Source organism: Staurois parvus, unplaced genomic scaffold (assembly GCF_062004578.1).
Source record: "Staurois parvus isolate SC_StPar_1 unplaced genomic scaffold, SC_StPar_1.0 ptg000175l, whole genome shotgun sequence".
Lineage (NCBI taxonomy): Eukaryota > Metazoa > Chordata > Amphibia > Anura > Ranidae > Staurois > Staurois parvus.
The window spans coordinates 6,702,771-6,725,819 of NW_028317971.1; the positions used below are offsets into that span (position 1 = coordinate 6,702,771).

The 23,049-nt window shown below is 42.2% G+C and overlaps 2 protein-coding genes across 2 annotated transcripts in view; both read left to right on the plus strand.

Moving 5' to 3' along the window:
• Positions 1-1,773: 1,773 nt before the first annotated feature.
• Positions 1,774-14,695, plus strand: LOC149462393 (tubulin alpha-1B chain-like). The gene is made up of 3 exons (XM_089677011.1): positions 1,774-2,002; positions 6,177-6,325; positions 13,585-14,695. Exons 1-3 carry the CDS (start codon positions 1,822-1,824, stop codon positions 14,560-14,562), a joined length of 1,308 nt encoding a protein of 435 aa, XP_089533137.1. The 5' UTR covers positions 1,774-1,821; the 3' UTR covers positions 14,563-14,695.
• Positions 14,696-18,300: 3,605 nt separating this feature from the next.
• Positions 18,301-23,049, plus strand: part of NET1 (neuroepithelial cell transforming 1) — a 56,629-nt gene continuing 51,880 nt past the window's right edge. The window contains exon 1 of the mRNA XM_089676885.1: positions 18,301-18,480. Within this exon, the coding sequence (XP_089533011.1) occupies positions 18,332-18,480 (149 nt within the window). The 5' untranslated portion in view covers positions 18,301-18,331. The remainder of the gene's footprint in view (positions 18,481-23,049) is intronic.

Consider the following 23,049-nt stretch of genomic DNA (forward strand, 5'->3'; position numbering starts at 1 on the left):
TCTTTAGCAGCCAGCCCGCTTTAAGAAGCAGAGCTTCAATACAAATTATGCCTCATTTTGCATGGCTTTTATGAGTTATCCTCAGCAATGCCATTAACATTAGTGATTTCCTTTGTTAAAGGCTCAGTCCACCCAAAAGTGAAATTTGAACATTTGCATGTGTTTCTTAGGAGCTCCACAATGGAGGTATCCGAGACACACCTGCTGTGACCTTGAAAAAGCACACCTCCTTTTTTCAGGAATAATTTTGCCACTGAAATCTCAGCAACTCTCTACCAGTAACTGAAATATCATCATAGGGCAGCATGGTAGATAGGTAGTTAGTACGCTTGTAGCTCATGAGACCTCTGTTTAATACATACCCAAGAGCTGTTTGCATGAAGTTTGTATGTTCTACCCATCTTTGCATGGGTTTCCCTCAAGTGCTCCTCTTTGCACCCAAAACAGAAGAAAATATTGTTTAGTATGTCGGTATAGTAGGGACATTATACTGCAAGTTCCTTTGAAATCAATCCATAATCTACTGATGTGGATTGTATAGTTTAATGTCCTCTTCACTGTAGAAGAATTGTCACATTTTTGGCTATATAATCAAAACTGGAGCAAAAAGCTAAAACAATACCCCATATGTATAATAGGCATTTAGCTTTTTTCTTTTTACCACCAGTAATAAAAGGGTTAAAGCTTCCTTTCCATCTCCCCCTAATTTTCCCTGAGGCTCTACTTCCTCTCAGGTGGTATAGCAAGGCTACTTAATAAATGGTGCAGAGCAGGAAACACCTGCCTTGGATTCTATAGCTAGTGCTCAGGTCCCAAAGGGTAATAATGGTAAATTGCTCTATGCAGACTACTAGCCTTTACGAATGATTCTTTTGTGTGCAATTGGTGTTGTTGGTGACATAGGGTTTAGTATTGAAATGCATATTGTAAATAATGTCAGTCTTCATCCTTCAGTTGATTGCTGGTTTGCACCATAACCTTATTCTGAATGTCAATGGGAAATTCTCTAATGCTTTCAGACTTTTTTTTTGGTAAAAATATGTGTCTGTTAGAAATTCAGGTATGAAATTGATGGTGTGATATCATGGGTGACTCTTGTACAAGGCTGTATAGTGGGTGTTGAATGGTGTGCAGGGTGATCAGAGACCTATTCCTTATTTGTTGCATATTTGGTCTGAATCTGAATTGCTTAACCAAGCAGTTAAAAGCATACAGATGCTTCATTTGGTATCTGAAATCTAAGAAACCACTATTCTTCACTTGCTCCCCAAAAATAGGGTTTTAAGTCACCTGAACAAAGTATGTGTGTATGTACTGAATGTATTATGTCACTAATGCTTGGTTTCTTGGCCCTGCTCTAAAGGGTGGATGATACTTTCCATTTGTTTTGTATGTTCTAAATATGTACTTTTCAATTTTTGTTGAAAAACAGTATTATTTGTAGTAAATGGGAAGCCGAGGCATAACTCCTATGGCCTTAGCATTGACGTAAATAGAAAATGAAAAGTGGGGTGTTTTGCTGGGTGTAATACTTTGTACTGGCCTAGAATAATTGGGTAGATCAGAGGTTGGAAGTCTCAGCACATTTTGGATGCTCACCTTGGGTGGCAGAGGAGGACTTTGTCCTGGCAATGGACTCATGTCATCTATTTATCCATTGTCAATTTCTGGGGAATATGGTTTTGTGTGTATAAATTTTTTTTTTTTTTTTTTTTAGAAACTGGCTATAGGTCTAAGACCTCTGATATAGACCTGACTGAAATTTGATCTCTATTGCAGAGGGAATGCATATCTATCCATGTTGGCCAGGCTGGAGTTCAGATGGGAAGTGCTTGCTGGGAACTTTATTGCTTAGAACATTCAATTCAACCAGATGGCACAGTAGCAAAGGACAAGACGATATCAAGTGCTGATTCTTCATTTTCCACCTTCTTCAGTGAGACTGGGTCGGGAAAGTATGTTCCAAGAGGTGTTTTCATTGACTTGGAGCCAACTGTTATTGGTACAGTAATTCTTAAACTTATTGATCATAAGACGCATGGTGCATTGTATCTGTTGTGGATGTAAAAACCCCAATAAGCTTTGTAGGTTGGCGTAACTGAGTCCTGACTAAGTTACACTTGTTGTTTTGCAGGTCCTGCTGTTCCTACATTTGTATAATCCATTAACAAAAAAACCTGCAGTGTTGTGGGTTACACCTTACATAATTGGTCTGTAAGGCCTTGACTGTTCATGAGGGTGCACACTTAATTACTTTATTGGCTGCTGAGGTGCTCTTATTGCCATAGGTGAACAATGCTTAGATCTGTACTTCTCCCATTAACTTCTGCGCACTCTCCCAGATTGGAGATGTTGAGGTGTGGCATGAAGGAGAGCTAATCTTGGCCAATGCAGTAATGAGGGCCTTTTCATTAAGACCTGTTTCACACAGGCATTAGCTAGTGTAAGAGCAGTGTGAACAGCAAGCTTTGGCAAACCATTTCCATAGCATTCAGCAAGCGTTGTTGAAGTGTTTACAGTACCATTCAGTTCCAGTTTATAAACGTTGAACACAGATCCTAGTAGGAATGCTGATTGCCACTTTAAACAAGCTGCTGGAGGCTTTCCACAAGCTTCAAGGAGTGTTGAAGCCTGCTAGCAGCTTGTTTTAAAGTCGCACTCAGCACTCCCATTAGGATCTGTGTTCAACATTTATGAACTGGAGCTAAATGGTTCTTTAAATGCTTTAACATGGCTTGTTGAAAGCTCTACTAATGCTTTGTCAAAGCTTGCTGTTCATTGCTCTATTACAAGCTTAAGCCTGTTTGAAACGGGCATTAAAGTGGATACAGGGCACCTAGATATGTGCCTCTAGACCGCAAGCTTCAAAACGTAACAAGCCTGCGGGTTTTATTTATAAACTGGCTACATAAAATGCAGTTACCTGCACATATCTTTAAATGGCTTTAGAAGAACTTCTGAAGCCATGACATGTTCTGCTGTCTCCTGTTTTTGCTGTTGGTCCATTGCTGTGACTACGACATTGATTTGTGCGGGGGCAGAGCAACACTAGATTTGACCAGGAAATCTTGATAGTTTAAATGGAATACACCTGCATTTTGGTCCTCCTTTGGTGCTCTTTTGAAGTTGCATACCAGCACCTTTTTAGTGGCCTAGATTTAATGCATATAAGACGTTTATTAACATGTAGCCATCCCCAGATTTTTGTCAACTATACAATCCACTTAAAACAAACATTCTCTAGCATAATTTCATACAATATGATTACCTTTTATGTTGCGTTTACCCCCCGAAGGAGCGAGCTGCTTGAGGTGTTGCGTGCCCTGTTCCTCTACTAGTGACTCTGAATCGCTCCACACACTGACACACCTAGGTGTTTGAGAATGTTTGTTTATTCCAGGTACCTGTAGATACACTCCAAAAGGCTCAAAATGCATAGACCCCAAAAATGACAAAGCAACTGGTTAAGCGAAAGGTAAAGTATTGCAACAGGGTAAACGTAGAAGAAATGTACTGTAATGTTCCAGCAGAAAGAGAGAATAGTTTGTACAATGGTTAACCATAAAGAAATATTTTATAACAAGGAGTGAAGTACTGCAGAAACCGTAACTGCCATAAAGTAAAATGCTTAAACCTGGTTAGCTTTAACAAGGGGAGATATGTACGGTTTGTGTATATCACAATAACTGTTTAGCAGTTGGTAGTATGATACTTTGTTCCTTCTATTGGCCCGCTTATTGGGGCCCAATTGATGGGAGCGCTTGGAGGTAACATCTCTTTAATGTGGAATTAAAGCAGTCCCTGTCCTCACCAGCATCTTTTTCTCCTGTTTACCAATTTTTGGCCATCTTTCTTGGCAGGCATGGGATGGCGTCAATCCTGCACATGCTGCAGGAGCTAGCCAGTCTGGTACACAGGGAACAGCTGTCCCCTTTAAGCTGACCTGTGTATGCACATCTCAGTTTACATTCCAGGGATTGCTGAGAGCAGGCAGATAAGTGTATTTTATTGCTGAAGAGACATTGGATACCTGCTCAAAGTGGACCTAAAGTCCTGCTATTCCACACGAAGTCTGATGCAAGCACAACTACTGCAGTCCTGGTAGGCAACTCTGTCCCACTTTAAAGTATAAGATTGGGTTGGCCATCCTGTCCTCTTCCTTTTCTTAGCTCCAGAAAAAAAACCTTGCCACTACTCCTATGTGCAACTAGCAGTTGAATTCCATGAACAAAGCTATAGTGCAGACTAGGTCTCTTTGGGAACTAAATCTCCCATGATCCTTTACAATGCTTCACCAGAGTCTAACAGTCAATGCCTTCAGTTTGCCCCCTAGTGGAAGGATGGTGGTTTAACACCAGTTGCTCTGCGTTTTGTGAAAGCCGCCAGTCCTGCAGCCATGCCTATAAACTGTCTAAATCCTCTGTACAAAATGAGCAAAGCAGCACTGGACACAAGAAACTGACAAGCCAGGTCCATGCTTTCATCCCTCTCCTGCCAGCCCTGCAGACCCAGCTACATATATAGCATGACTTTAACATACTACATAGTTGTAGCTACAGTGTCATGTAAATGGAATGCAATGTAGTAATCCTTTTTGTAAAAGTGAGCTCAAATCCTGTCAAGGAGCTTTAATGTCAATCAACTGAGCCCCAACCCCAATCCAGACTACAGCCTTGCCTATAGCATATAACTGAAGAACATAGCCATGCTTTTTATTTTTGATTTATTGTGTAAAGTTGCAGTATTCTTCTGAAACAAGTACTTCACTACCCATGTAATTTAAAAGTGTGTAAAGCTCCTTGAACATGTAAAAACATGGCCATTCAATTCAGTTTGAGATTTTTGCAGGTCAGATTACAAAAGCCATAGTTTTCAGTCTTTGCCATTTCATATAATTAAAACATTGAAGACAAAAGAAAACATGAAAGTCTTGATCATCTCGCTGGAGTTTGACTTTAAAACGCATGTTAAATGAGAACAATTTAACCTACCAAAATGTCTGCAACTATCGTAATACCAGCCACTGTGTCTGCAACTATTGTAATAACAGCCACTGTATATAGCAAAAGTGCGACGCTAATATCTAAAGCCTAATGCAGTAAAAATCAAGGGATATAACTTGATCAGTTTCATGTCGTTTTGTGCTGCTGCCTCTTGTGAAGTCAAATCCTCCCCACCCCTGCTGCTGTAATTTTTCTGGTGCAGTGGAGGTTAATAGAACTGAGGCAGCTGTCGCAGCCTCTCGTCAAGAGTGCCCAACTATGCCTTCATTCACAGAAGCCAGTACTGCAGCTTCCATGAGTGGGGGGGGGAAATCTATAAATGAAGGTTGATCGATAGGCCAGCCCTTCCATCCATGGATGCTTTTTATTCATAGAAGCTGTAGTATGGAGGAGCTGGGGGGGGGGGGGGGCGCGAGTGGCCATAGATGGGCACTCTTGATGAGAGCCTATGACAGCTCCCCCAGTTCTATTAACCCCTACCACACAAGCAGATTATGGCAGCAGGGGTAGGTGGGGAGCAGTTATGGAGTTACATTTTGCCTAACAGAAGAGGCATCAGCACATGGGACACAGCACTGACTGTATGGTATGTCCATTGTGCTGATTTTTTTTTTTTTTTTTTTTTTACTGCACTTTAAAACCAGAGCATCTGCTGTTTTTCTTGCATTGCTTCTCAACTCCCCAACCTGTTGGACTATTGACAGCACAGATTCTGTAAGATGTGTTGGGGTGTACTACAGGTATAGCTGAAGGAGTAAAAGTACCTTTTTGTTGCTTTTTGTAAAGAAGTGGACAATCACAGCCAGAAAGTTAGCTGTCCTCCACCTGCTCAAGTTAAGTTTCTTCAGTTTTGGATATTTCATGCTCCTTATCCCCATCCAAGTTCATTGTGGGAGTAGAACTTCACCTTATGATGTGTTCTTGGTGGTTTTCACCCCCTCCCTCTTAAGGCCCCACTGCTTAAAACACTTTTTTTTTTTTTTTTTTTTTTTTTTGTATGACAACACTAATATGCAATGAAACCTGATTGGCTCACAGTGGTAGAGCAGACTTGCTCATATATTTTTGTGTGTAAAAGATGATTAATGGATTGGCAGTACAAGTACAGAAGAAAAAAGTGCACTAGGATAGTTTCACACTGGTGTGCCAATATTATATGCCTTCTTTTTCCAGATGGTGTTAGATCTGGAAGCTACAGGCAGCTGTTCCATCCAGAGCAACTCATACCAGGCAAAGAAGATGCTGCAAATAATTATGCTCGTGGGCACTACACAGTTGGTAAAGAGTTAATAGATCAAACGCTCGACAGGATACGAAAGCTGGCAAGTATATTTTACATCTAAAAAATAACTTTTGTCTGCACACTCCCAATAGTGATCTTCTTTAACCACTTGAGCTCCAGAAAATTTTACCCTCTTCATGACAGGTCAATTTTTGCTTTTCTGAGCTACTGACAATTGTGCAATCATGCAACACAGCACGCAAATGACATTTTATATCCTTCTATTTTTGCTGGTATTTAATTTAATTTAAAAAAAAAAAAATTGTACCATATTGCTAAAAGTATTAGGGATGCCATTAAAGTTCATGTGTGTAAAGGCAGGCAACCTGTCTTAGTCTGTAGGGTTCAATGTTGAGTTGGCCCGCCCTTTGCAGATATAACAGCTTCAACTCTTCTGGGAAGGCTGTCCACAAGGTTTAGGAGTGTCTATGGGAATGTCTAACCATTCTTCCAGAAGTACATTTATGAGGTCAGGCACTGATGTTCGATGGGAAGGCCTGGCTCGCAGCCTCTGCTCTAATTCATCCCAATGGTGTTCTATCAGGTTGAGATCAGGACTCTTTGCAGGCCAGTCAAGTTCCTACACCCCAAACTCGCTCATCCATGTCTTTATGGATCTTGCTTTGTGGCGCACTGATGCGCAGCCATGTTGGAACAGGAAGGGGCCATCCCCAAACTCTTCCCATAAAGTTAGGAGCATTAAATTGGCCAAAATGTCTTGGTATGCTGATGCCTTAAGTGTTCCCTTCACTTGAACTAAGGGGCCAAGCGCAACCTCTGAAAAACCATCCCCCCCCCTCCCCCCACCAAACTTTACACCTGGCACAATGCAGTCAGGCAAATAGCATTCTCTTGGCAACCATTAAACCCAGACATGTCCATCGACTTGCAAGATAGAGAAGCGTGATTTGTCACTCCAGAGAACACTTCTCCACTGCTCTAGAGTCCAGTGTCGGCGTGCTTTACACCACTGCATCCAACGCATTGCATTGCACTTGGTGATGTTAGGCTTGGATGCAGCTGCTCCGGCATGGAAACCCATTCCATGAAGCTCTCTATGCACTGTTGTGCTAATCTGAACGCCACACAAATTTTGGAGGTCTTTAGCCATTGACTCTGCACACAGTTGGCTACTTCTGCGCACTGTGTGCTTCAGCATGCGCTCACCCTGCTCTCATTTTATGTGGCCAAGTTTCTGTTCCCAGTTGCTTCCATTTTGTTAATACCACTAACAGCTGACTGTGGAATATCTAGCAGCAAGGAAATTTCATGGACTTTCAGTATACTGATGGCTGATATCATTTCTTGAGGCATTTTAAAGGCCAGGACAGTACCCTCCAAATTACCCCTTCTTGGAAAGCAGACAGTCCAAGGTATTTGGTAAGGGGCATAGTGAGGTTTTTTTTTTTTTCCAATAAAAAAAAATGTATGTACACATACCTTTTTAAAATAAAAATTAAAGGAACACTTTAAAAACACATAAGATCTTAATGGAGAAAAATATCATGCTGGGTAATGTGTTTGAAACGTAAGGATGCCCCATCATTTGATTTTCAGGTTGTCTTTGAATTCAGTCCTCTATAGGTTGATAATTTTAATTTCCATCAAAGTGGAAAAAATGATGCAACAGGCTAGTCAATTTTGCTGAAATTTCATTGCAGCAACTCAAAATGGTACTCTGTAATTTTTATGGCCCCCATGTGCTTGTATGCATGCCTGACAACGTCTGGGCATGCTCCTAATGAGACTATGGATGGTGTCCTGGGGCATTTCCGCCCTGATCTGAACCAGGACATCACTGAGCTCCTGGACAGTCTGAGGTACAACCTGGCGGTGTCAGATGGACCGAAACATGATATCCCAGAGGTGTTCTATTGGATTTAGATCAGGTGAGTGTGGGGGCCATTCAATGGTATCAATTCCTTCCTCCTCCAGGAACTGCTTGCATACTCTGGCAACATGAGGCCGGGCATTGTCATGCATCAGGAGGAACCCAGAACCCACTACACCAGCGTAGGGTCTGACAACGGGTCCAAGGATTTTCATCCCAATACCTAATAGCAGTAAAAGTTCCATTGTCTAGCCTGTAGAGGTCTGTGCATTGCTCCATGGATATGCCTCCCCAGACCATCACTGACCCACCACCAAAACGTTCATGCTGAAAGATGTTATAGGCAGCATAATGTTCTCCATTGCTTCTCCAGACCCTTTCACGTCTGTCATGTGCTCAGGGTGAACCTGCTCATCTTTGAAAAGCACAGGGTGCCAGTGGCAGACCTGCCAATTCTGGTGTTGAATGGCAAATGCCAATCTAGCTCTATGGTGTCGGGCAGTCAGCACAGGGCCCACTAGAGGATGTTGGACTTTCAGGCCACCCTCCATGAAGTCTGTTTGATTGTTTGCTCTGACCTCCAGCAAGCCACTGGTGTGAAGGTCTTTTTGTAGGGCTCTGGCAGTGCTCATCCTGTTCCTCCTTGCACAAAGGACTGAATACCAGTCCTGCTGATGGGTTGAGGACCTTCTACAGCCATGTCCAGCTCTTAGAGTAACTGCCTGTCTCCTGGAATCTCCTCCATTCTTTTGAGACTGTGCTGGGAGACTCAGGAAACCTTCTGGCAATGTCGCGTATTGATGTGCCATCCTGGAGGAGTTGGACTGCCTGTGCAGCCACTTTAGGGTCCAGGTATTGCCTCATGCCACCAGTAGTGACACTGACACTAGCCAAATGCAACACGAGTGAAAAACAGAAAAGATGAATAGGGGAAAAAATGTCAGTAGCCGCCACCTGTAAAACCATTCCTGTTTTGGGGGTTCTCATTGTTGCCCATCTAGTGCACCTGTTGCTTTCATTAATGCCAAAGCAGCTGAAACTGATTAACAACCCCCTCTGCTACTTAACTGACAAGATCAATATCCTAGGAGTTTAATTGACTTGATGCTATATTTCTGATTTAAAAAGTGTTCCTTTTTAAAAACTTTTTTGAGCAGTATGTAATAAATATATTCATTGTACCAGCAATTCTTTGAACTGTTGTGAATGAGTCATGATCTATTATTGGCCCAAGTACCATGTGATGGCTGTGGGCCAATCACGGCTCACTAGTACAAGAAGCAGATGAAATTCGTTCATAACGGCTTTGTTGACATAGCAATCACATGATCCCCAGGCTGCACTTGGTACTGTGAGCTGCAATTCGCTGTGACCACCAGAGCCCATGCAGGCACAGTAACATACATGTAGTATATTTATGGTGGAGGGTCGGCAGGTGGTCAACTTTTTTGTAATTGTACTACAGTCAATGTGTAAAATCTACATAAAAACAGAATGTAATGATTTGCAAATCTTATATACTCATATTTTATTCACAATGAAGCTCATATCAACTGAATTTGTTTTTCTGAGAAAATGTGCTGTTTTAGGGAAAGAAATAAGGTCATTTTTGAAACTGATAGCAGCAACACGTCTCAAAGTTGGGACAGGCCAACAAAAAGCTGGCAAAGTGGTACTAATAAGGAAGAGCTGGAAGAACATTTTCCAGTTAATTGGCACTAGGTCAGTGACCTGATTGAATCTCCAAGATGTCTTTTTATACTGAGAGTGTCTCAGAAGTAAAGCTGGGCAGAGGCTCCACAATCTTTGAAAAGCTGTGTCTAAAAATTGTCGCTCAATTTCAGAATATTCCTAATTGTAAAGACTTTTAAATCCTCTACAATACATAATGGCGTAAAATTTGAGAATCTGGAGAAATGTGTGCACAAGGGAAAAGGCCATAAAGTGCAACGTGTGATGCCTGTGGGCCTCAGATGACACTGCATTAAAAACGGGCAAGACTCTGTGGAGGACATCACTGCACAGGCTCAGGAATACAAAAAAGAAAATCGGTCTGAACAGAGTTTGCCATGCCATCCAAAAATGCAAGGTAAAGTTCTAGCATGCAAAGAAGCCATATCTGAACATTATCCAGAGACTCTGCTGTCTACTCTGGGCCACAGCTCATTTAAAATGGTCTGTTGCAAAGTGAAAAACTGTTCTGTGGTCAGATAAATTGAACTTTTTGGTAATCCTAGGGGTACCACATCCTCAGACCTAAAAAAGGGAATTTCTGGCTTAACACTTGGTTTAAAAGCCTGCATCTCTGATGGTATTGGGGCACATTAGTGCGCATGGAATGGGCAGCTTGCACATCTATAAAGGCACCATGAATGCAGATGGATATATAGATTCCGGTTTTAAAGCAGCATATACTCCCATCCAGACTTTTCAGGGAAGGCCTTGCATATTTCAACAGGACAGTCCTAAATCCCATTCTGCATCTGACAACAGCATGTCTTCATAGAGTCCAGGAGTTCAACTGGCCTGTCTGCATTCGCCAACTGAAAATATTTGGTGCATATTCAAACAAAAAAAATACATCAAAGACCCAGGACTGTTGAGCAATCCGAACCCTATATTGGACAAGAATGGGACAACATTCCCCTCCCAAAATTCCAGTACCTGGTCTCCTCCAATTCCCAAACATTTACAGAGTGTTCTTAAGAGAAGAGGGAGTGCTACACCATGGTAAACATGGCCCTGTCTCAACTTTTTTGAAGAGCATTGCTGTCATCCATTCAAAATACTTGTGTTTTTTTTTTTTTTTTTTTTTTTTTTTTTTTTTTTTTTTTTTTAATAGTTTAAACATTTAATGTTTTCCATTGTGAATAAAATATGGGTTTTATGAGATTTGAAAATCACTGAATTCTGTTTATGTAGATTTTACAGCGTCCCACTCTTTCTTGCAAATGGGGTTGTAGTTTATTTAATATGTGGTCAGGCAGCAAAAACCTTATTTTACTGCAAGCCCTCCTGAGCAGCATGCAGCTTAGAACCTTTGTTTACCTGCATGTACCTTTATTTTTAAACCTGAAACCCAGGACACACAAATATTGCATGGGGGGGGGTGTCTGTGTGTCACACTGCATTTTACTGGTGCAGTATGTTTAGTTGAATTTTAGAGAATAGATTTCTGAGTGTTCAGGAGATCTGATTAGAGACCCAGCAGCTAAACCTGCTTTAAATGTTGGTTCATACCACAATTTCAGCTTTCCAGATGCATTTGTGCAAATGTGTTTAGATGCATTTTCAATGCGTTCCACTGAGTTTTTCTTTACATGTTCCAGGTGAAAATGCAGCAGGTTGAAGTACTGGAAACTGACTGCATTAGTGTGAACAAGGACCATTGGCATACATGGCAACTATTGTACATACAGTGAGGAACAGAAGTATTTGAACACCCTGCGATTTTGCAAGTTCTCACTTAGAAATCATGGAGGGGTCTGAAATTCACATTGTAGGTGCATTCCCACTCAAACAGAATTTAAAAAAAAAAAAAAAAAAAAAATTCAGGAAATCGCATTGTATGATTTTTAAAGAATTTATTTGTCTTGCACTGCTGAACATAAGTATTTGAACACCTGAGAAAATCGGTGTTAATATTTGGTACAGAAGCCTTTGTTTGCAATTAGAGGTCAGACGTTTCCTGTAGTTCTTGACCAGGTTTGCACACACTGAAACAGGGATTTTGGCCCACTCCTCCACACAGATCTCCTCTAGATCTGTCAGGTTTCGGGGCTGTCGCTGAGCAACAGAGTTTCAGCTCCCTCCAAAGATGTTCTATTGGATTTAGGTCTGGATACTGGCTAGGCCACTCCAGAACCTTGATATGCTTCTTACGGAGTCACTCCTTGGTTATCCTGGCTGTGTGCTTCGGGTCGTTGTCATGTTGGAAGACCCATCCACGTTCCATCTTCAATGCTCTGACTGAGGGAAGGAGGTTGTTGCTCAAAATCTCCCAATAAATGGCCCCATTCATTCTCTCAATACAGTGCAGTCGTCCTGTCCCTTTTCACAGAAAAGCACCCCCAAAGCATGATATTACCACCCCCCATGATTCACAGTAGGGATGGTGTTCTTGGGATGCAACTCATCCTTTTTCCTCTAAACACGACGAATGAAGTTTAGCCCAAAATGTTCTACTTTGGTCTCATCTGACCACATGACTTTCTCCCATGCCTCCTCTGGATCATCCAGATGGTCATTGGCAAACTTCAGATAGGCCTGGACATGTGATGAGTTGAGCAGGGGAACCTTCCATGCAATGCATGATTTGAAACCATGACGGCGTAGTGTTCTACTGACAGTGACCTTTGAAACTGTGGTCCCAGCTCTCAATGTCATTGACCAGCTCCTCCCCTGTAGTTCTGGGATGATTCCTCGCCTTTCTTATCGGTGATATTTCACGAGGTGAGCTCTTGCATGGAGCCCCAGTTCGAGGGAGACTGACAGTCGTCTTTAGCCTCTTCCATTTTCTAACAATTGCCCCAACAGTTGATCTATTTTCACCAAGCTGCTTGGCAATTTCCCCATAGCCCTTTCCAGCCTTGTGGAGGTCTACAATTTTGTCTCTGGTGTCTTTTGACAGATCTTTGGTCTTGCCCTTGTAGTAGTTGGTGTCTGACTGTGGGGTGGACAGGTGTCTTTAAAGAGCTCAGACAGGTGCTACTAAGTTAGATTAATGAGTGGAGTAGAGGTGGACTTTTTAAAGGCACAGTAACAGGTCTTTGAGAGCCAGAATTCTTGCTGTTTCTTAGGTGTTCAAATACTTATGTTCAGCAGTGCAAGACAAATTCTTTAAAAATCATACAATGTGATTTCCTGAATTTGTATGTATGTATTTTTTTTTTAATTCTGTCTGAGTGGGAATGCACCTACAATGTGAATTTCAGACTCCTCTCTGATTTCTAAGTGGGAGAACTTGCAAAATCGCAGGGTGTTCAAATACTTCTGTTCCTCACTGGTATATTCTAGCTGCATTTTAAAAACTCACTGCAAAGCATCTGGTGTGAACCAGCCCTAAAGCCGGAAACTTCTAAATGCAAGAAAATTTATCTGGTAGGCATGAAGCAGTTTATACTTCCCAGATGACTAAAGCTAATTACAGGCGTGCCAATGTGAATGAACTGTAACTTGCAGTGACTGCTGCTCTCTCCTTGTACAGTTGACTGGTCTTGTATTGACCCCCTCCTGTAATTTTCTGCAGTCATTAATAGGTGGACATCTGGGTCCCGCCATAGCTCTGATCTCTGCTCCGGCTATAGGAAGCACAGCGAGGTCACAGCTACATTTTTATAGTAATATCTGCTTGTAAATGGGTTTGTTGCACACAGCGGCTCTTTATATCCTTTATATCTTTCCTTTTTTGGTTAAGGCGTTTGTGTTTAAATTTCCAGCAACAAACTTTTGTTTGCATTCTCTTCCAGTCTGAACAGTGTTATGGACTTCAAGGATTTTTGGTCTTCCACAGTTTTGGAGGCGGCACAGGTTCTGGTTTTACGTCGCTATTAATGGAGCGCCTGTCTGTGGATTATGGAAAGAAATCAAAATTGGAGTTTTCAATTTATCCTGCCCCAAAAATCTCTACTGCAGTGGTAGAACCATATAATTCTATTCTGACAACCCACACAACTCTGGAGCATTCAGACTGTGCCTTTATGGTGGACAATGAAGCCATCTATGATATCTGCAACCGAAATCTGGATATTGAGCGACCCACTTATACTAACTTGAACAGATTAATTGCCCAGATTGTTTCTTCCATCACAGCCTCTTTAAGGTTTGATGGGGCATTGAATGTGGACTTGACAGAGTTTCAGACAAACTTGGTGCCTTATCCTCGAATCCACTTCCCACTGGTCACTTATTCACCCATAATATCAGCAGAGAAGGCTTATCATGAGCAATTATCCGTGCCAGAGATCACCAATGCTTGCTTTGAATTTTCAAATCAGATGGTGAAATGTGATCCTCGACGTGGTAAATATATGGCTTGCTGTCTGTTGTATAGAGGTGATGTGGTACCGAAAGATGTCAATGCTGCAATAGCTGCTATTAAGAGCAGGAGATCTGTTCAATTTGTAGACTGGTGTCCTACTGGATTTAAAGTGGGAATAAACTACCAGCCCCCTACTGTAGTTCCGGGAGGAGACCTGGCTAAAGTCCAACGTGCTGTCTGTATGCTGAGCAACACTACAGCCATTGCAGAGGCCTGGGCAAGGCTAGATCACAAATTTGATCTCATGTATTCTAAGAGAGCATTTGTACACTGGTATGTGGGAGAGGGCATGGAGGAAGGGGAGTTCTCTGAAGCAAGGGAGGATATGGCAGCTCTAGAAAAAGATTATGAAGAAGTGGGAACAGACTCTGGTGATGGTGGAGATGAAGAGGAAGAAGAATATTAACACCGTTCAACCTAATCTCTGTAGGCACACTATTGTCTAAATGTTGAACTTGACAACTAATATATGTCATAGTAGCAGCCACTGTTTTACAATGCAATACATTTTCTTTCACTGACTTCTTTCCATTTAAAATGTGAGACTCCTAAAGGAATGTGTGATGTACTGTTTTTGCTGTTTTTGTATTAATAAAAAAAAAAGCAATCCATCCTTTTTGTTTTGGGCTGGTATCCAAGCTAATGCAAAGCAACAGAAGAAAAGAGAAACTCTTGAGCTACCATTGCTCTTTTTGGAAAGTGGTGATTCTCTGGTTTTAATGCGGTTAGAATTAATCTAGGTCAGTGATTTGAAGTAAAGAGGTTCCTCTTACTAAAGGAAAGTGGGCAGTTCACGTGTGTAAGGTAAATTTCCCTTAGTTTACGCCTAATACTGTTCGGCCAGCTTCTGTCAAAGGGACATGACTGAAAAAAGGTCTGCCGATCAGGGCTCTCAGCCAATGGTTGATTGTGCTGAATGGAGTGTTCTGGTGGGGGCTGTTCCACCTGTCGGAACACAATAGCACAGCACGGGAGACTGCTGTACTAATATCGGAAAGTTAATACAGTGGCTCCTCGTGTGTGTAAATTTATTTTCAGCCCACTGTGTTGAAAGATACTAGAGTACCAGGCTCAAGTGAATAAGGTGAAGCTTTTGATGGCTTCATCCAGTTGTGGGCAAGCAAAATACTGGGGTGTGTTGTGTTCTTCTGTATCCTTGTGATTCTTGTGTATCTGTTTGCAAAATTAACTTTCACATTCATGAAGCGAAGAGAGAATTTCTTGCAAAGTAAACTGAATATTTACTAATTCAGTCCTAATATCCAAAGTTTTGGTTTAAAACTCTACTCTGATAGTGTAGAAGGGTTTCCTATCTAGGTGATGGCTATCAGAATAGGGGTACCCAGGTTTTTTAATTCTAACAATATTTGCATAATCTCAAATGAGGTGCAATGAGACTAATAGTGCTATGAATAAAGCTTTTGCTAAATGGAGTTAATCAGTCTGAATGCAGAGTGCGCCCATATACCTCTTGGTTTTGATTGGGTGTTGATCAAAAGAACGCTTTCTCACTCCTGTCTAGAAGTTCCTCTTGAGAACCCGTTTTAAACTTCGAATTCGCTTTCTGGTCCACAGCATATCAGAATTCCTCCCAACTTTAGAACCTGAGCAAAAGTGACACTTTGGGGAGGTGACATGTAAAATGCTGGTCAAAAGTGGGTGTGGTCAGTCTTAACATTGGGTGCAGCTAAACTGTCTTAGCCTACACACAGTATAGTATACATTTTTTTTTTTTTTTTGTAAACCTTAGCAATTAACCTTATGAACAATATCCGTATGTTTTGTATCTGCCTCAGTCCATAGCATCCAATGTGGATCCTAGTTTGCTATCTGAATCTATTACTTCTGACTGGTTTCCTCCAACACCAAGCAATCTATGGTAAGAGCCTGGAGGTTTAACTTATGTGGAAGGATTTGGTATATCACCTGATGCTTGCCATTTCAATGGGCTTATGTGAGGTTTTTCCACTTTTTTTTTTTTTACACAAATTTTCCTTTAAAGCATTACTCTGGGCAAAAACTTCTTTGTGTCCTTGTTGATCTCCTCCTTTCACTCAGTAGTTGCTCTAAAATGGCCTATTCATTTTCAGATCAAACTGTTTTTTTTCTGTTTGGTTTCTTGTTTGCAATTTGTAAGACTAGCGGCTGCTCTGCCTCCTATTCCCCCAGCCACAAGTCTTGGAACATCCCTTCTGTAGTTCCTTTCTGCAGGAAGCAGATGGCAGAGTGGTGGGAGGGACACAGTAGGGCCACCAATTTATAGGCTAACTGCAAAAAAAAGTAGGAGCAAATACAAGCAGTCACTTTGCAGAAGAGGAACAGCAGTGGCTGGTCTTTATTACATGAAGCAGCGGCAAGGTTTCTGAATGCTGAATTACTGCACAGATCTGGAATAAAAATAGAGAGCAACAGATTCAAATAAAAAAAACACTTTTTTGTGGCAAGAAGATTTGCTTACCCTGGAGTTCAGCTTTAATTATTATAGTGCTACACGTGAGTCTGACAAATGCATAAAACGCAGTACAAATGATCACTTTAATGGAACACTTTCATTACACATTTCTTTCTTCACACAGAATATATAATCTTTAAGGTGGGTTTAAAGTGTTCACCTTTTGTAACATGTTACACTTGTACTCAGCATGTAATATGTTAATGCAGCCGACTCTTGTGCCCCCCCCCCCCCCCCGGGATATATTTTAGAATGGGATTGTGTGGAATTTTAAAGGGTGCTTTGCCTGAACAAAGGTTGACAGACACTGACTGGCTCCATCTGTCAGTGCTGCAGAGAATGTACCTGGTGTCCATTCTGGTTGTAGAATCCATCATATAGAAAATAAAACTTGGATCACACTCTGCCGATTTGTCAGATAACATTTCCATTGATTGAAATTGTCATATAAGGACATGAATCACAACGCCAACCATGAGGACAGTTGATGCATTTCACACAAAAACATGCTTACTCATAGCATAGAATCCATCATAGTCTAGAGTCCCTATATGAGTACTGTGACATGTCACATAGCTGGGGCTTCATGATGAGGAAGGGGGTTTGTAGTGCTTTGATGGTCCTTTCCCAAGCAGCCATCATAATGCCACAACAACCCTATCTGTCCCCTCATGTAGCCTGCTTCTATAGGAAGGAAGGTGGTCTGCAGCACATGGAGGTAGGGATGCTATGCACTGCAGTGGTTGTACAGTAAGGGAGAAAGTGGGGCTACAACTCTTTGACAATGACATTAGAAGGGGGAGGGGTTTGTGCCACAGTGGTGACTGACTGAGGGGGGGGGGGGGGGGGGGGTGGTAGATGGAGGGGTAGTAGGGTCTGTAGTACAACAATGGCTGGTATTGAGTCTATAGCATAGTGGTAGCTGAGGAGTTTTGAGTCTGCTGCACAGTTGCTGCCAAGTGGGGTGAGATCTGTGCCACAGCAGGGTCTGTGGTACCTGGGAGATGTTTAAAGCCCAATGGTGACTGAGGGTGGGGGCTTTGGCCCAACAGTGGCCACGGGAGTGGGGTTTGTGCACATATATATATATATATATATATATAGGGGGGTGTGGTCTTTGGCACAGCAGTAGCTGAGGTGAGTGGGGTCTGTGCACAGTGGTGGCTGAGGGGGCAGGGTGTGTGATACAGTGGTGGCTGAGGGGGCGGGGTGTGATACAGTGGTGGCTGAGGGGGCGGGGGTCTGTGCACAGTGGTGGCTGAGGGGGCGGGGGGCTGTGGCACAGTGGTGGATGAATGGCGGTGGTGTCTGTGGTACAACTGTGGCTGAGGTGAGTGTGGTCTGTGGCACATTAGTGTGAAATGGGTGACAGTATATACAATACTTTTTCTCATTTGAATACACAACTGTCCGATACTGCAGGCTACATACTTCCCACGTAACTTGTCTTTCAGGTCGAACAGTTTGATTTTCACAAACACGTAGAAAAAAAAATGTACACGATGTGCCCTCAAGTGAAATGGCTGCCGAGCCAGCAGACGAGGAAGCGCATGCGCAAAGCTTTCTTTCTTCAGACAGCGCCTTGCCCTTTATTCATCTCCTAGCAACCATGTCCTTGCCACCCAATTGGCTGCTGCCCAGTTTCCGCTCTTTTCAAACTAGCGGCAGAGCGGTTGGTTGTGAGAAGAACGTTCTTGTCCGCCGTTAAACTGCTGAGCTCACCATGGAGGGGGAGGAGGTGATGGCGCCCCCGGCGGACCCTTCTCCGCCCTCCGACAAAGTGAAGTCTAAAAAAAGAAGTGTCCCGAAACGGAAATCCTCCATCACCAGCCTGGCTGGACAGACCTCCCCGGACAGAAGCAACGGCAGGAGGTAGGAGCGATGGCGTCCTTCATAGAGGATGGCGGTGGGAGAAGGAGGGCTTCTAGGACGGAGGGCCCCTGTACAGCGGGTGTTGTCTGTTCATGGCTGGTGTGTGTCTGGGTGTGATTGTGTTATTATTCTACATCTCAGCATCTACACACCGAGCAGCCATACCATTGTCACCACTGACAGGTGAGGTGGAGATGACATCTGAAGGTGGGTGGGATGTATTGGGCGGTAACCGAACATTTTGCCTCCGCTGGAAGCGGAAAAATGGGCAAGCGTCTGACCAGGGTCAGATTGTAATGGCTAGATGACCAGGTCAGAGAACCCCCAGAACTGCAGCTCTTGTGGGATGTTCCCGGTCTGCAGTGGTCAGGACCCACCAAAAGTGGTCCAAGGAAGGAGGAGCGGTGATCAGGTCATGGGTGGCCAAGGCTCATTGATGCATGTAGGGAGCAAAAGCTGATCCATCTAATCGGGTCCAATAGAAGACCTACTGTAGCTCAAATTGCTGAAAAAGTTAGTTTGGGTTCTGACAGGTGTCCGAGCACAAAGCACATTGCAGTTTCTTGTGCATGGGGGGATACATAGCTGCAGACTGGTCAGGGTGTCAGTGCTAACCCGTGTCTACAGCCAAAAGCTCTTACAATGGGCACATGAGATTCAGAACTGATCATGAAGCAATGGAAGAAGGTGGCCTGGTCTGATGAATTCAAGAATGGTTTGAGGAACACAACAACAAGTTTTAATATGTTCACCTTTCATAACATGTCACACCCACATCATGAGCAGTCCTCACGTCCCCATTGCCGGCTTGTAGTTCTCAATGTGCTCAGGGTGCGGGTGAGCGCTCTAGGTAGTTCGTTGATGCTTCCTGTCATTCAATAACTGTCTGCCCTCATGAGGTTTTGGCAGACAGCTACACTGATAGTTAGCAGAAGCCTTGCATTGCACCTGCAGTCTTATGATTTCAGGTGTAATGTTTTACAAACTCCTAATTTAAAAAGAAAAAAAACCTTTTTTTTTGCCTGCGTAAAGATGTGCTTTTATTTATTTTAGATGGGTGAACTTATCCTTTAAAGGATCTGCTACTGACACTTTAGTGCCGGATACCACAGCATACCTTCAGAGGTCTAATGGTGCCCATGTTTCAACGGATTATGGTGGGTGGTCATCATGTTATGTCTGATCAGTGTGTGTACACCTGACTGTGATATGGACTGGTGAGGGATGAGTGTGGATGGAGGTAGACACGTGCACATCATCCTGTGTGGTAGTGCCAGGTTTGTACATAGAAGGCATGTGCAGCGCTCTCTGCTCATACTGGGAGTAATGGGCTATCAGCTAAAAGAATCCATCCTGATCGAATTTTAAATCTTTTTTCTCTTTTTCTTTTACTTGATTGAATTGTCAGTGTGACAGTTCATTCATTTCAATGCACCACAGCTGAGCTGCAGTGTGTAGAAACACAGAGATAAATGGAGCAGTGAGTGAGCTGCGATGCAGGACTGAGAAATGCAGACTTGCGGATGTTTACACCATAAAAGTCTGCATTAAAGTGTGAACAGGGCACGAGATGGTGTTTCATCACTGGACCATGTACAGGGGGGAGAAATCGTTAAGGCACCTTTCACATGTAAAGTGAAAGATACTCCTGCACTACCTACATGTGACTACAGTATATAGTGAAGGATATATATAGAGCTGCTGCTGGCATCAAAAATTGTGTTCTCACAACATAAACAAACTTAATGCTGCGCTTCTAATGTAAAGTATAAGTACCAAACCATCAACCAATTTTATATATAAAAAAACATCAAATGTACATGAAGACGTGCATAAATCATATAAATGTATAAAACACAATGTCCATAAAAACAGGTCCGTGCAATTTGAATTAGAGCGGTGAATGTGGTTAAAGTTTTACATCAGCTTCCTTCACAATTCCATAGGATTTCTCACATGCTCATATAGCCATCACCATCTCTTAAAAGTCCTGCATACATGCAGGTTGTGCCACCTCAGTACTAGTAATAATTTAGGGTTTCTCCACTCTCCTGGTCCTCCACCATTTTAGAACCATTGAGGGCCCTCCTTCCTTTTTCTTAATCTCAGGACCCAGTTGGAAAAAGTGTGTACAGGGCACGATATGGTGTTTCATCACTGGACCATGTACAGTTGTGTTCAAAATAATAGCAGTCAGACATCACTAACCTGATCAATCACTGTTTTTGGTAGAAATTATATTTCTGCATGGCAAATAATTTACTAGCAGGTGTAGTAGAGTAATAGAAATCCAACAGACCCAACAGTCATGACATGCATGCTGCTGATTCTGTGTAATTGAATCACTAATTGAAAGGGGCATGTTCAAAATAATAGCAGTGTGGAGTTCTATTAGTGAGGTCATTCATTCTTTGAAAAACAGGGGGAAATTATTGCCCTTATTTAAGGAAGGAAGGCAGCAAATGTTCTACATGCTGGTTACAGTGCATTTCTCTCTGAAATTCTGAGGAAAATGGGTTGTTCCAGACATTGTTCAGAAGAACAGCGTACCTTAATTAACCACTTGACCTCCAGAGGATTACCCCCCCCTTAATGACCAGGCCTCTTTTTACTACTCGGCGCTGCGCTAATTCAACTGATAATTGCGCGGTCATGCAATGCTACACCCAAACAAAATTTATGTCCTTTTTTTCACACAAATAGAGCTTTCTTTCGGTGTAATTTGATCACCTGTGCGCTTTTTATTTTTCACGTTATAAACAAAAAAAAGCCAAAAATTTTGAAGAAAAACAATATTTTTTACTTTCAGCTATAAAAAATATATAGTAAACTCAAAGTTGGTTATAAATTTAGACCACAATGTATTCTGCTCCATGTTTTTGGTAAAAAAAAATCCCAATGAGTGTATATTGATTACTTTGTGTGGAAGTTATGGCGTCTACAAACTATGGTATAAATACTGCAATTTATGCCATTTTTCTGCTATACAGCGCTGCGCTAGTTTAACGGACAATTGCGCGGTCATGCAATATGGTACATAAATGAAATTTTACATCCTTTTCCCCACAAATTGAGCTTTCTTTTAGTGGTATTTGATTGCCTGTGCGGTTTTTATTTTTTGCGCTATAAAAAAAAAAAAGGCTGACAATTTTGAGGAAAAAAAACAATATTTTGGACTTTTTGCTATAAAACATGTCCAGTAAAAAAAAAATGCAAAAATCAAATTTAGTCATAAATTTCTGCCAAAATGCATTCTGCGACATGTCTTTGCTAAAAAAAACCCCCAAAAAACCCAATATCTATAAATTAATTGGTTTACGTGAAAGTTATAGAGTTTACAAATAGCGGGAAAGATACTGGGATTTTTATTTTTTTTTTTTTTTATACTAATGGCGGCGATCAGTGAATTATGGCGGCGATCAGGGACTTATGGCAGCGACTTATAGCGGGACTGCGGCGGACATTCTGACATTGGGGGGTACTGACTTGGGGTCACTGACATCCCCAAAAACACTAATACAGTGATCAGTGCAAAAAAAAACACACTGACACTGTACTAATGGCACTGGGGAGAAAGGGTTAACTTTATTTTGCAGGGAAGGGTTATCTGAGTGAGGGGAGTGTTTTACTAGGGGGCGGGAGGGGTGTACTGCAGGGAACACCGCTGATCGAGAGAGAGAAACTCTTCTTTCTCGATCAGCTCGTCCTCGAGCTGTCAGGGAAGTGACAGACAGCACAGCTACTGCAGCTGTGGTGTCTGTCACTGTTTGCCGCCGATCGCCGGGAAACAGTCGGTAAAGACCGGCTGTGACCCGGCGACTGACATCCGCGGTGGTGATCGGCGGGACAGATAGGGCGGCGGTGCGCCTTGCGCGTGCACACTGAGCTTAAAAAAAATAATAAAAAATCAGCTTTTACAGGCTTTGGCTTTTTTTTTTTTTTTTTTTTCTCTTACCCTGTAAAAACATCTGTTAGCCTATGTGACCATGCACACATAGGGGATTACAGGTATATTAGAAGAGGTGAATGTACAGGCAGAATAAAACCCCTTTACCAAGACATTCAGGAGAGGAGCTTTTGTAGCAAAAAAATGCCAAACGTGCCTAAACTGTAGACATGTTTCGTGCTTGAACGTTCATTCCAGTAGCCAGAATAAATAATATTCTGCCCAACAGAATTCATGAAGGCTCATGTTGTTGACGTGGCTAAACGTATGTGCAAAACGCAGCTATAGGTGTGTTTTTTAGTCTGCTTTTCTCCTGCCAGGAGAAAAGGTGTTCAAAGGAGCTGGTCAAATGTCCAGTGTGCATGAGGCCTTCAAGAAAATACATATCTCCGAGTTGACATGGGCCCATCACTTGAGTTTGTCTGGCTGTGAATAATACTATAAAGCAGTTTACCTTACTACTAGTTTTTCTGAAGCAATGCTTAAAGGGTAACTCCGCTTTCAAGGAAAAAAATGCAAATAAAACAAATCTAGTAGATACAATTGCTGCATAAGCCATATTGTAATTGGATGTTATTAAAAATTACCTTTCTTTTCAATCTGCAGCTCTGTCATTTACTGTG